Source organism: Lithobates pipiens, unplaced genomic scaffold (assembly GCF_037356315.1).
Source record: "Lithobates pipiens isolate NorthernLeopardFrog02 unplaced genomic scaffold, aLitPip1_a1.2 Scaffold_55, whole genome shotgun sequence".
Classification (NCBI taxonomy): domain Eukaryota; kingdom Metazoa; phylum Chordata; class Amphibia; order Anura; family Ranidae; genus Lithobates; species Lithobates pipiens.
This window is the reverse complement of record NW_027507877.1, coordinates 951,314-966,202: the sequence shown is the minus strand read 5'-3', so window position 1 is coordinate 966,202 and position 14,889 is coordinate 951,314. Positions and strand designations below refer to the sequence as shown.

At 48.9% G+C, this 14,889-nt stretch overlaps 1 protein-coding gene across 5 annotated transcripts in view; it reads left to right on the top strand.

Moving 5' to 3' along the window:
• Positions 1-14,889, top strand: part of LOC143957707 (cytosolic phospholipase A2 gamma-like) — a 174,562-nt gene that overhangs the window by 44,529 nt on the left and 115,144 nt on the right. For all 5 annotated transcript variants that reach the window (XM_077467401.1, XM_077467403.1, XM_077467404.1 and 2 more), the window contains 3 exons: positions 2,021-2,105; positions 9,809-9,954; positions 12,369-12,570. In XM_077467401.1, coding sequence (XP_077323527.1) covers positions 2,021-2,105; positions 9,809-9,954; positions 12,369-12,570 — 433 coding nt within the window. The remainder of the gene's footprint in view (positions 1-2,020; positions 2,106-9,808; positions 9,955-12,368; positions 12,571-14,889) is intronic.

Genomic DNA, 14,889 nt, shown 5'->3' with positions numbered 1-14,889 from the left:
GTTCGGCCATCCCTACCCCTCAGTACAGACACCCCCCCCTCAGTGCAGACCCCCGTCATTACAGACCCCCCCCTCAGTGCAGACACCCCCCTCAGTGCAGACCCCCAGTGTAGACCCCCCTAACAGTACAGACACCGACCTCAGTGCAGACCCCCCTTAGTTACAGACCGCCAGTGCAGAGACCCCCCAGTGCAGACACCCCCCAGTGCAGACACCCCCCTAAGTGCAGACCCCTGTGCAGACACCCCCCTCTGTGCAGACACACCCCCAGTGCAGACACCTACCCAGTGAAGACCCCCCAGCAGTACACATACCCCCCAGTGCAGACACCCCCCCAGTGCAGACCCCCCAGCAGTAAAGACACCCCCAGTGCAGACACCCCCCCAATGCAGACCGCCCAACAGTACAGACACCCCCCCAGTGCAGACACTCCCCTCTGTGTAGACACCCCCCTCCGTGCAGACCCCCCTAGTGCAGACACCCCCCTTACATACCTCAGAACAGCAGACAATCATACACACACACACACACACACACACACACAGTAGTGTGTGTCCCTCAAGCATGGCTCCTCCTCTGTGGATGTAAACAGAGAGGAGGGGGAGGCGGCTTTGTTCTGCTCCACCGATGGACACAGCCAAAGTGTGGGACAGTGCAGCAGGCGTTGTTAGCGGTGGCGCTACCCACTGGTGTCACCCCTCTGGCGGGTGTCACCCGGGTGCACCGCACCCCCTGTACCCGCCTAGCAATGCCACTGATCTCAACCTTCACATGAGTTTCATGGGCAAATCGTTCTCTGGTCCGTCAGTTCTTTAAAGGAGCCATCAGGCTTAGGCCTCAAAGAAGACCTAGGTTTCCCAAAATGGGACCTACCACTTGTTTTGGATTTTCTCTCCAATCTCGGATCAGATCCTGACAAACTTCTTTCCACAAGAGACCTCACACTCAAGACTACTTTTCTGGCAGCTGTGACTTCGGCCAAAAGAGTGTCCGAAATTAGAAATTTAGGTTCAGAGGAGCCTTTTCTGACTTTTTTTTCCTAGACAGATCAGTGCTGATTCCCATGTTAGGGTCAAACTCTAAAGTGACCTCAGTCTTCCATGAAAACCAACTTCTCACTTTTAAGTCGACAAACAATCAAGATGTTCATCCTCTTGAAGTAGGCCACACTTTGAAACAATACCTGGAGGTTACAGCTCCTTTCAGACAATCAGAGTTTCACTTCGTCCTTCTCCATGGTAAAAACAAAGGAATGCGGGCCTCGGTCAGATCAATTTTTCGTCCTGGATTGTACAGACCAGTCAGAGGGCATACAGGGCAAAGGGCTTGGCTCCTCCAGAGGCAGTGACAGGTCATTCGACCCGGAGTATCTCGACTTCTTGGGCAGTTTCTCGGCATGTCGCGCCTGAAATCATTTGTAGAGCGGCCTCTTGGTCTTCTATCAACACATTTGTTTCTCACTACTGTTTTGAACCAGCTGCTCTGTCATCCATTAATTTTGGTATACAAGTATTGTCGGTTGACAATGTTAAATACATTTTGGTTTCTTTGCTCAACATTTTGCCCACCCGGGTGTGTATGGTGAGTTATTTCTCACATGTAGGCTGCCATGTAGTCTGTCAGGAAAACAGAAAATTTATATCAAATACTTACCTTAATTTTCCTTTCCTGATAGACTCCATGGCAGCAGGAGTTCCCTCCCAAATGTCTGGAGTAGGCTAGTTACAGAACATGGATGGCAGCATAGAGCAAAGATTTATGGGAGAGGGGTCCTATTGGGTAGTTATGGAGGCGGGGCTAACCCACACGTTGCTGCCATGGAGTCTATCAGGAAAGGAAAATTACGGTAAGTATTTGACATAAATTTTCAATTTTTTTTTTTTTTTTATATATATATATACACAAATGTTTTGCCTTACATTTTTATTTTAAATTGAATGGGTTGTTTTACAAGGTGACCGTTTACAATCACTTTAATTATATTCTGTTTATAATTTGTTTTTGTTTTTTCACTTTACAGATCAGAAGGGGAAATCAAATCCGTCAATGCAAGGAAGATAAAAGTAAAGGAGACGCTTTCATCCTTAGGCATAACTGTCGGACAGGTAAAGATTTTCTAGTATTTGTCTTGTGAACTTAATGCTGAAAAACAAGAAAACAGCCGTGTAAATTGACCAAGTGACCTTCGTATAAGGCTTGATTCACACTAATCCGTTTTTTTGATGCATTTTGCTATTTGCAGAAATGCAGGGAAATTTTTTAACATGGGTTCCTATGGAACATGTTCACATCAATGCCTTTTTGTGCCTCTGTGTTTTTGGAAAGGGTCGGGGACTTTTTTCCCGCAAAATGCAGTGTTTTCCATGTAATAGAATTCAATGGACCCACATCCAAAATGCAAGTTCTGCATTTTTACCGCAAATTTTTTCATTTTTTTTCTTTCTTTCTTTTTTTTTTTTACACTGTATATAGCTGGTTGCTAAGGAAGGGGCTGGGAAGCCGGCTGCCGCGTCCTTAACAACCGATGAGTCATCAGCTGTCAGCTGGCTTCCCAAAAAAAAAAAGTGAAAAAAAAAAACAGCGTGGGGTCCCCCCCAGGTCCATACCAGGCCCTTGGGTCTAATATGGATTAGGGAGGCGACCTCCACACACCAAAATGTAAAACAAAATTGTATTGGGTTTCCCCCTTAAATCAGGTCAGGAAAGGGAGGGGATGAGCGAGCACCCCCCCTGAACCATACCAGGTCACATGCCCTCAACAAGGGGGATGGATGCTTTGGGACGGGGGGCTCTGTGCCCCCCACCCCAAAGCACCTTGCCCCATGTTGATGGAGACAAGGGCCTCTTTATGACAACCCTTGCCCGGTGGTTGTCGGGGGTCTACTGGCGGGGGGGCTTACCGATATCTGGAAGCACCCTTTAACAAAGGGTTGCCCAGATCCCGCCCCCATGTGAATGAGTATGGGGTACATTGTACCCCTACCCATTCATAAAAAAAAGTAGTATTGTGTTAAAAAATACAGTAGACAGTTTTTGACAAGACTTTTATTAAAAATCTTCTTCTCTGCTTCTTCCTGCTGCTTCATCATCTAGTCTTCTCCTTCTCCCGCTGCTTCTTCTGCCGCTCCTCTTCCTCTGCCGCCGCTCCTGCCGACAACCCTCCTCCGATGCTGCATCCCGCTGATCTGGCAACACCAATGTCCTGCATCTTTTAAATAACGATGGGGGCTTGGCAATCAGATTATGTCATCTGGAGGCCACGCCCCCTTGTGATGTCACAGACCCATCATGCCTGGGCTGTGACGTCACAAGGGGCGTGGCCTCAGGATGATGTAATCCAATTGCCACGCCCCATCGTTATTTAAGAAGTGCAGGACATTGGCGCCGACAGATCAGCGGGACGTAGCATCAGTGGGAGCGGAGGAAGAACACCGGACAAAGAAGACAGAAGAAGAGTGGGAGAAGAAGCAGGGGGAGAAAGAGAAGACCGGAGGATGAAGATACGGGATAAGATGGAGGAAGACCGGAGGATGAAGTGGAGCAGAAGAAGACAATTTTTAAAGTGATTGTAAACCCTTTGACCTACAGGTAAGCCTAGATTAAGACTTACCTGTAGGTTCAAGAAATATCTCCTAAACCTACACGGATGCATAGTAGTCCATTATGCTTTGCCTTTGCAGGCAATGAAAGAGGAAGTAAATGCATCAGGGTTTACTTCCTCTTTAATAAAAGACTTGTCAGACTTGTCACTGTATTTTTAATTTTTTTTAAGTGAATGGGTAGGGGTACAATATATCCCATACTCATTCACATGGGAGGGGCGTGATCTGGGGGCCCCTTTGTTAAAGGGGACTTCCAGATTCTGATAAGCCCCTCCGCCCGCAAACCCCAACAACCACCGGGCAAGGGTTTGTCGGGAAGAGGCCCTTGTCTCCATCAACATGTGGGAAAGGTGCTTTGGGGCAGGGGGCCCCTGCCCCCAAAGTACCCATTCCCCATGTTGAGGGAATGTGGCCTGGTATGGTTCAGGAGGGAGGGGGGGGCGCTCGCTCATCCCCTCCCTTTCCTGCCGGGCTGCATGCTCGGATAAGGGTCTGGTATGGATTTTGGGGGGACCCCCATGCCATTTTTTTTAATTTTGGTGTGTGGGGGTCCACTCTGAATCCATACTAGACCCAATGGCCTGGTATGGACCTGGGGAGGACACCATGCTGTTTTGTTTTGTTTTTTCTCCAATTTTTTTTTTGTTTGTTTTTTTAGCCGGCAATTCTTTTTTTTTTTTTTCTTTCAGTGGGAAGCCTGTTGACAACTGATGGCTCATTGGTTGTTAAGGACATGGCAGCCAGCCCCCTTCTTAGCAACCAGCTATATACAGTGTAAAAAAAAAGCAAATTGCGGTAAAAACGCGTGTCTAAAAACGTGGCAAGCGACACAAAAAGCACTACAGAAATGCTGAAATGCAACATGCATAGATGCCTGTGTAGCACCTGAAAAAAACGGCCCCTTTCACTCCAGTGTGAAAGCCGAAGGGCTTTCACACTGGAGCGGTGCGCTAGCAGGACGGTGAAAAAAGTCCTGCTAGCCACATCTTTGGAGCAGTGAAGGAGCGGTGTATTCACCGCTCCTAAGCCGCTCCATGCCATTGAAATCAATGGGACAGCGCGGCAATACCGCCGGCAAAGCGCCGCTGCAGGTGGTTTTAACCCTTTTTGGGGCGCTAGCGGGGGTTAAAACCACCGCGCTAGCGCCCGCAGACCGCCCGCAGACTGCCGCTAAAACGACGGTAAAGCGCCGCTAAAAATAGCGGCGCATTACCGCCGACGACAGCACCGCCCCAGTGTGAAAGGGGCTTTAGTGAGCTTTCCCTTCAGCCTTCTACTATTAGCTTCATGCACACTGGATGTTTTTGCAGTTGCTCCTAGGGGCATCTGACATTTTTTTTTTCTGCCACTAAACACCCCTTCATATCGGCCTAAACTGAGGAAAAAAATGTTTTAATACATTTTTGGGGGATATTTATTATAGCAAAAAGTTAAAAAAAATATTTTTTTTTTCAAAATTGTCGCTCTTTTTTATTTATAGCGCAAAAAATAAAAACCGCAGAGGTGATCAAATACCACCAAAAGAAAGCTCTATTTGTGGGGAAAAAAGGACATCATTTTTGTTTGGGTGCCACGTCACACGACAGCGCAATCGTCCATTAAAACAACGCAGTGCCGAATTCCAAAAAGTGCTCTGGTCAGGAAGAGGGGTAAATCCCTCCGGGGCTGAAGTGGTCAAAGAGAAGGGCCGCCCAAAAAGAAAAATTAAAAGCCAGAAAATGGACACTTACTTGTCCAGGGTGCCGGCAATGGCAGCAGCCGAAGTTGAGCCAATCGCTCGTCTCTCGGCTGCCTGTGCCGCCATCCTACGTGAGGGAATCAGGAAGTGAAGCATTGCGGCCTCACTTCCCAGTTCCCTACTGCGCATGCGCAAGTCGCGCTCTGCATCCTCACTGGTTCCCGCTGTGTTCTGGGACCTGTGTGTTTCCCAGAACACAACGGGGGGGGGGGGGGGGGGGGTGGTGACGCGAAGGTGACTCCCGCTGGAGTCTATTCCCAGAAGTTGGTGCAGATACCTGTATTATACAGGTATCTGCACCCCCCCCCCTTCCCCTGAAAGGTGCCAAATGTGACACCGGAGGGGGGAGGGTTCCAAAAAGTGGAGGTTCACTTTCTGTGTGAACATCCGCTTTAAGTCTTCATCCTTCCCTGGGAGATCTCCTGAGAGTCAGTTGGTAGGACTGGTGTAATAGTTAGCCTGGAGGGGCTAGTGAAAGGGGCAGCTGCAGCCAGGTGGGTTGGCAGTACCTGGAGAGGTGGTTCTGAGATCAGTAGCCACATAGGAGAAGTAAAAGCTGTTTTCACTATATCTTTGCTACACAACGAGGGGGCTAAAAGTTCCTGCCTGTAAAGGGCTATTGCTAAAATTCTGATTGGGAGCCTGTCAGAATATTCTACAGCTGGAGCAAGCAAGTGTGTGCAGGAGGCAAGTGAAGGACACTGTATATAGACTGTATGAAGGAAGATGTTCCTGAAGCCGTTGCTGAAGTTTTGGTGAAGTCAAGTGGGCATCACATAACCTCCCACCCTTAACCAAGTTATTTACCCTCAATAAATGACAAAAACAAAGTCACAGACTCTGGAGTGCCCGTATAAAAATGTGGGTGTGTCTGGCCGTGCAGGGTGGGGGGGGTCGAAGTTAATCAGCAGTTCCTACAAGGGCGTGCTACATTTTATAAAAGCTTTAGACACTTTTACAAGCGTCAGGCATTTTTTTTCTTCAAAAACGCTGCTGGCTTCTAGGAGAGTTAAATAAACGTCCCGTGTGTATAAGGCCTTAGTCCCTTGTACACGCGGTCGGACATTCCAAATACATTGGATTTTGCCTGACGGATTTTGTCCAAAACTGGTGTTGCATACACACGGTCGGACAAAGTTGTCGGAAAATCCGATCGCTCAGAACGCGATGACGTTATTTCGTTACGACGGGACTACGTTCAGGCTAGTAGCCAATAGCTTTGGTCTAGGAATTTGATCTGAGCATGCGTGGCACTTTGTCCGATTGGAATTCTCTACACATGATCGGAGTATGTCCGATCGGAGCATTTTGTCGGAAAATATTTCTGGCAAGTTGGAAAATTTGGTCCGACGGATATTCCCGTTGGAAACAGTCCGATGAAGACCACACACAGTCGGAATATCCGACAAAACGCTCCGATCGGACACATTCCGACGGAATCTCCGACCGTGTGTACAAGGGCAAAGTCTAATCCTGCGTACACGCGATCGGATCTTCTGAGGCCGCGTACACACGCGCGGACTGTTTGCCCAACCTTGTTCGTCAAACAGTTTCGGCAAACAGTCCGCTCAAAATTTGCATGAGCGGACTTGCCCACACACGAGCGGACTGTTTCAACGAACTGTTTGCCAAACAGTCCGCTCAACTTTTGAAATGAACGGACTCGCCCACGTAAGGCGGAGGCAAATCCGCCCATTTCGAGCGCGTGTACAGGTAGGCGGGGCCCGCGAAGGAGACGTCGCGGGCTCCGCCGCCTGGAATGGGCTTAAAGGGGAACCCCAACGCCGAAAAAAATCGGCGTGGGGGTTCCCCCAAAGTCCACACCAGACCCTTGTCCGAGCACGCTACCCGGCCGGCCAGGAAAGGGGGGCGAGCGAGCGCGCCCCCCCTCCTGAGCCGTACCAGGCCGCGTGCCCTCAACATGGGGGGGTGCCTTGGGGAAGGGGGGGCCGCGCGGCCCCCCCACCCCAAAGCACCTTGTCCCCATGTTGATGAGGACAAGGGCCTCTTCCCGACAACCCTGGCCGTTGGTTGTCGGGGTCTGCGGGCGGGGGGCTTATCGGAATCCGGGAGCCCCCTTTAAGAAGGGGGCCCCCGGATACCGGCCCCCCACCCTATGTGAATGAGTATGGGGTACAATGTACCCCTACCCATTCACCTGTGAAATAAAGTACAAAAAAAAAACACAACACAGGGGAAAAAATATTTTATTGCACAGCTCTGGGGGTCTTCCGTCTTCGGGGGTCTTCTCGCCGGACTCCTCCGCTATGTGTGTGTAGCTCTTTTACTAGCGGAGGAGCCCGGCTTTCTTCCTCCCCGCCGCCGGCCTCTTCTCCCGACTTCGGGGGTCTTGTCCCCCTCTTCGGTTCTTCTGCCGGGCCACCGCGCCTTCTTGTAGCTCTTTTGCAGGCGGTGGCCCGGTCTTCTGTCGCCGCTGCCTTCCGTTCTTCTGTCGCCGCCTTCGGTTCTTCTGCCGGGCCACCGCGCCTTCTTGTAGCTCTTTTACAGGCGGTGGCCCGGTCTTCTGTCGCCGCTGTCGCTGTCGCCGCCTTCCGTTCTTGTTCTTCTTCTTGTTCTTCTTCTTCTTCTCCAGGCGATGTTGACACGTCGCTCCCTCCGGCCGGAATGCCAGAGCCGCGCTGTGCGGCCAGTTATATAGTGACAATGGGGCGGGGTCACATGGTATATGTCACATGGGTTGGTCACATGGGTTGATGTCACATGGGGACTATGACATCGTAAGGGGGCGGGGTCACCATGTGACCAACCCATGTGACATATACCATGTGACACCGCCCCATTGTCACTATATAAGTGGCAGCGGAGCGTGTCCCTGGCATTCCGGCCGGAGGGAGCGACGTGTCAACATCGCCTGGAGAAGAAGAAGAACAACAAGAAGAAGAACAAGAACGGAAGGCAGCGACAGCGGCGACAGAAGACCGGGCCACCGCCTGTAAAAGAGCTACAAGAAGGCGCGGTGGCCCGGCAGAAGAACCGAAGGCGGCGACAGAAGAACGGAAGGCAGCGGCGACAGAAGACCGGGCCACCGCCTGCAAAAGAGCTACAAGAAGGCGTGGTGGCCCGGCAGAAGAACCGAAGAGGGGGACAAGACCCCCGAAGTCGGGAGAAGAGGCCGGCGGTGGGGAGGAAGAAAGCTGGACTCCTCCGCTAGCAAAAGAGCTACACACAGATAGCGGAGGAGTCCGGCGAGAAGACCCCCGAAGACGGAAGACCCCCGGAGCTGTGCAATAAAATATTTTTTCCCCTGTGTTGTGTTTTTTTTTTGTACTTTATTTCACAGGTGAATGGGTAGGGGTACATTGTACCCCATACTCATTCACATAGGGTGGGGGGCCGGTATCCGGGGGCCCCCTTCTTAAAGGGGGCTCCCGGATCCCGATAAGCCCCCCGCCCGCAGACCCCGACAACCAACGGCCAGGGTTGTCGGGAAGAGGCCCTTGTCCTCATCAACATGGGGACAAGGTGCTTTGGGGTGGGGGGGCCGCGCGGCCCCCCCTTCCCCAAGGCACCCCCCATGTTGAGGGCACGCGGCCTGGTACGGCTCAGGAGGGGGGGCGCGCTCGCTCGCCCCCCTTTCCTGGCCGGCCGGGTAGCGTGCTCGGACAAGGGTCTGGTGTGGACTTTGGGGGAACCCCCACGCCGATTTTTTTCGGCGTTGGGGTTCCCCTTTAAGCCCATTCCAGGCGGCGGAGCCCGCGACGTCTCCTTCGCGGGCCCCGCCTACCTGTACACGCGCTCAAAATGGGCGGACTTTCCGAGCGGGAACAGTCCGCTCATTTCGAAAGTACAGCGGACAGGCCCACACACGGGCGGACTGTTCGCTCAAACACAGTTTCAGCGGACAGTTTTTCGGAATTTCCGAAAGACTTTGTCCGTCCAACTGTCCGCTGAAACTGTCCGCTGAAAGCCCACACACGAGCGGACTGTCCGCCCAAACACTGTTCAGCGGACAAGGTTGGGCGAACAGTCCGCCCGTGTGTACGCGGCCTGACAGAAAATGTTTTCAATGGGAGCTTGTTGCCGGAAATTCCGGCAGTAGTAGTAGCAGCCAATAGCTTTGGTCTAGGAATTTGATATGAGCATGCGTGGCACTTTGTCCGATCGGAATTCTCTACAAACGATCGGACAAAGTCCGATCGGATCATGTTGTTGGAAAATTTTATAGCCAAGCTCTAAAACTTTGACGGTCGGACATTCCGACGGAAACAGACCGATGGAGCCCACACACGGTCGGATTATCCGACAACATGGTCCGATCGGACATTTTCCGTTGGAATGTCCGACCGTGTGTATCAGGCCTTAGATAACTCCACACGGATGTTGGTTTATTCCACACTTGTCCCCCACATGATGCCGTGTTGTTTATTCATTTCTTACCAATGTCCAATACATATTCCATCTGTAACATAACAACAATGATAATTTGTTTTTTGTTTTTTTCCTGAAGCATTCCGACCCTCCTGTAATCGCGGTCTTGGGATCGGGGGGTGGACTCCGTGCCATGGTTGGTTTAATGGGATCGATTTCCAAACTGTCTGAACTCAACCTTTTGGGTGCCGCTACATACATAGCTGGAGTATCTGGATCAACATGGTATATATACATTATAACAATTTATACAGCAGTTACCTGAATAATCTATTGTTGTTTAGCCACATTGCCCCCCCCCAGGACATTTTTTTTTTTTAAATCATACTTTTTTGAGGCTAAAAGTTACTTTAAACCATATACATACTGTATATATTTTTTTCAAGAAAATAATGTATGAAATAGTGTCTGGAAAATAATGGCTGCTACAATTTTTTTTTTTTTAATGTCAAGTGATATTTATTTATTATTATTATTATTATTATTATTATTATTATTATTTGTTTATTAAATGCATATTTACACTAAAATATTTTGTTTATGTGCAAAAAAAAAGGTATTATACACAATTTGTTTGGTAAAATAATGGGGTTGCATCGAGTAAAGTTAGTCAGTAAGGTTGAATAAAGACACCAGTCAGGGGCGGACTGACCATTCGGCCACTCTGGCACTGCCCGAGGGCCCCAGGCCACTCGGGGGCCCCATCAGGGTTGCCAGCCTCAGTAAAACCAAGGAAAAGTATGTAAAAATCTGTGTTTTATTTACATCTGTCTCTGAAATGTCCCTTACCGACATCCTTTTGGTCTAAAAATCGAGAGATTATAGCTGCTCCACCTCTCCAGTACCTTCTCAGCCAATAGAAACATGTCTGTGTATACTGTGTGTTTGTGTATACTGTGTGGCCCCATAATCTTTGATTACCTGGGGGCCCCATGAGTTGTCAGTCCGCCCCTGACACCAGTCCATCCAGTTCAACCTGAGTGAGTGTCTACAATTGTCCCCATCCCTGTACATTGCACACTCACATCAGTCCCTACCCTCAAGGAGAGCCACAATCCAAGGTCCCCATTCATATACCACGGCCAATTTTTTTGGACAGAAGCCAATTAACCTACCTGCATGTCTTTGGAGTGTGGGAGGAAACTCACGCAGGCACGGGGAGGACATACAAACTCCAGGCAGGAAGTGTCGTGGTTGGGATTTGAACCAGCGACGCTTCTTACTGCTAGGTGAGAGCGCTATCCAACTACACCACTGTGCCAAAACTTAAAATTGCGCACATCTGTGAAATGGCAGAAAAACGAAGGTACCAACAATTTTTCATAGTTAAGGCTTTGAAAGCCTTTATGGGTCTTCAGATTAGAGTTAACTATGAATTATATCCCTAGAATTAGGAATTCCTCACATGTGTGGCACAGTTTCTGTTTACATACATATGCAGGGGATGCGCTTTAATATATATATATTTGTTTAAATATATATATATATATTTTTTTAACCATTTAATTTTCTTATACTTTACATTGTAGCTCTTTTACTGTTACAAGGGGTCTAACAAGTCCTTTATGATAGCATAAGCAAGTGACAAGTCCTCTTTATGGAGACATCAGGGGTCTATTTCACCCCCATTGTTTCCCTTGCCTTCACTGTAGCTAATCAAGTACAGATCAAGCTTTATTATCTGCATTCCCTACTACAGTAGCCAGGGGAGGGCTGCTTTGAAACCAAAGTGATGAAATCACCACCACTTTCAGCTTCATTACTTGCAGGGGAGATCAGGGAATGGTTGTTTCTCCATCTCCTCCTTAAAGTGGTTGTAAACCCTTACAAACCACTTTGACCTACAGGTAAGCCTAGATTAAGGCTTACCTGTAGGTCCAAGAAATTTCTCCCACACCTATACGGTTTAGGAGATATTTGCCCGAAGACGGGCACCGCTATCTACGGCGCATGCGCCGTAGACAGCGGCGTGCAGGCGCACTGAGCGGGGCATCGACGATGACGGCAATGCCGCGAGTCTCGGCTCCCGTGCGCATGCGCGGGAGTGACGTCATCGCTGCTCCGGCGAATCACAGCGCCGGAGACAGCGAGACCCACGGAGACCCACCAAGAAGATGGACGCTCGGAACTACAGGGGACAGCGGTGACTTCGCTGGCTCCTATGTCAGGTAAGTGACACATAATGGGCTACTATGCGATGCGATGCGATGCATAGTAGTCCATTATGCTTTGACTTTGCAGGGAATGAAAGAGGAAGTAAACTCATCAGGGTTTACTTCCTCTTTAATGGATGATGCATTTTTCAGTGGTCTTGGAGGAATGGGAGAACAAGTAATCCACCAAGGGGGTGCCAGTGAAGGAGAGCTGCCCTTCTGACCACTGTAAAAGTGATCGGGAGGATGTAGAGACGCCTGGATCACTTTTACTAAACAGATGAACACTGGATTAAAAAAAAAATGACAGCTGACTTACGCAGCTGCAGCCATGAGATTGTTTGTTTCAACCACTTGAAGTCTGGAACATTTCATCATGGCTTCAGGACGTCAAGCGATTCGACAACAAATGTAGAACAATTTTCATGCAGAATGTTAAATTGATAACTTGCCTATCACATCCAACTTACAACTTTGACGTTGCAGGTGTATGTCCTCTCTGTATTCGGAAAAAAACTGGTCAGACTTTTCAGTCCTTAAAGATCTGGAGAATCGGTTACGTGAGCAAATAAAATGGGAGACTAAACGGAACTATCCATGGGAGAAGATAAAAGAGAAATTCCTTGGAAAATCGTACTCTCTGACAGATTTCTGGGCCTATACGTTTGTCTTCCATGCCTTGAATTCAGTAAGTCCCACCCGGGTCCTCTCTGAGATTTGAAACCCAGGAGAACCTTTAGCTCTGGGGTGACTTATCTTTAGCTTCTCGATTAATGGAGATGGCACAGTCTTTGTTTTCTCTGCCCGTCCCAATCAAATTCTTTATGTTCTTGCTGTTTGTCTACATTTCTACAACCTGCTTTACTCTCAGATGTTATCATTGGAAACAAAGCATGCAGTGCTACTACCTCCCCTAATCACCCAACTCGGCTCTGAAGCCGGTGTCTGGCAAAATGGTTGCCGAGACCTCATGAACACTTGATCCAGAGATAGAAGCCGGCACAACGGCATGCATCAGCGACGTGATAAGATTTATGTAATGCAGAGTATTACATCCAGGGATAAGTGCAGAACAAAAACCCCAAATAGATCCGAGAGTGTTTTTTTTTTTTGCCTACAACCCTATATGTATAAGGGGAGGTGTCTCCAAAAGGACCCACCAGGAGTTGACTCCCGCAAGAGGCTTACCATGAATTCTTTATTGAAAACAATAATAAAAATGGACATAAAACTCAAACAGTCAGATGGTGAGTGGACCATATGGTGGAACCTCCACCTAAAAGCATTCCCCCTCGAAAAAACACAAATCCCCCTGTTAAAAATGTTACCACAGAAACTACCCTCCTATCCTTTCAATTACCCCCACATTACATCCCAGCAATATACGCTCAGGGTGATGATGAAGAGAGGCACGGAGCAATGCCGAAGGTATTCGGCGGAGGGCCGGCATGACAGGGGTTAATGGGGCGGAGCCAGGTAAGGGGTGAATGCCTGGGGCTGGCCGGCTTAGAGTATGGGCGGGCTCCAAACTTAGCTAGGCAGGAAGAGGAAAGGGAGGGGCCAGTCTGCATGTGGAGCCGTGAGGGTAAGGAGCTTCCCACCCACCCCGCCCTAAGATTGGAGGAGATGGTGGTGATGGTAGGGAGAGGGGGGGGCCGAAATACTGGTTGGTGGTTGTTTGGCGGGGTGCAAGGTACTTGTGAAGGTCATATGGGCACCTAAAGGGCATGGTTTAGGGACCGGTCTGAGGGCGGCTCCCAGTTGGTATATGGGTACCTGCTAGTTGTCTCTGAGTCGGAGGCTTTAGTGACTTGAGGCCTGAGAAGTGGCTAGCAGGTACAGTCATGTGTTATGCCTATTGGACCTTGTGCCCCATGGTGGTAATAAAACTGAAAAAAAAAAAAAAAAAAATATATATATATATATATATATATATATATATATATGTATATGTAAAAAGGTTATTACGTTATTTTATGTTAATTATAAAATTTATATATTGGTTAATAAAAATAAGAATGGCTGCTGTGGCCAATTCACTCCACCCATGTGTTGTGTGATCATTAGGGGGTGGGATGGGCTATTGGTAACGGGTTCAGCCATAGTTAATACCATAGTCATGGTATGTTTTGGCTTATCAGCTATTGTCTCACATAAGGCAAATTCTTTCCCGTTGAGTCCCGGAGAGGTACACGCAGGACTGTAACAGGAATAAATCACCTGTCAGCACTGATAGTCCTCCCGCATTGTCAATTCCAATTCTACCCTACTATACTGTATACTCGACGCCATCTGCTAAAAGCTGAGTCAAGCCGGCAAAGTCCTTAAAGCACGTCTCCATCCAGAATAAATTTCCATATAACGCAGCTGATAGGACCTTAGGCTAGTGCAGGTGGAGTAATGCGGGCAGAAGTAGTAGAAGACCGTGCAGAGATCTATAGCCATGGTGCTGTTGTGGCACTGTTTATTGGTGGTGGTGGTGGTGGGTGGGGGGGGGGGGGGTAGTGTGGTTTTAACTGTGAGGGTAGGTGAGTGGTCTGCAGGAAGGATGGGGGGATTGGAGTAGGAATAGGGGGAGTGTGGGAGGACTTCTTTTGGGGAAGAAAGGCTTTTGAGTGGGGGTTCCATCCTGGTCCACACATCATCTGAATTGAGTTTTGTGTCCATTTCATTATTATTGTTATAAAGAATTTGTGGTAAACCTCTTGCGGGTGTCATATCCTTGGTGGGTGCTTTTGTACACCCACAAATAAGTCAACATGTTTCGGCCATCCAGGCCTTATTCATGACTGTCATAACTAAGGTCTGGATGGCAGAAACATGTTGATTTGTGTCTGTAATACTCTACATTGCATAAATCTTACCCTGTTTCCCCAAAAATAAGACCCAGTGTGATTGTCGGTGATGGCTGCAATATAAGCCCTACCCCCCCAAATAAGCCCTAGTTAAAGTCCTTGTTGGTCTTATTTTCAGGGTAGGGTTTATTTGGGGGGGGGGGGGGGGTCGG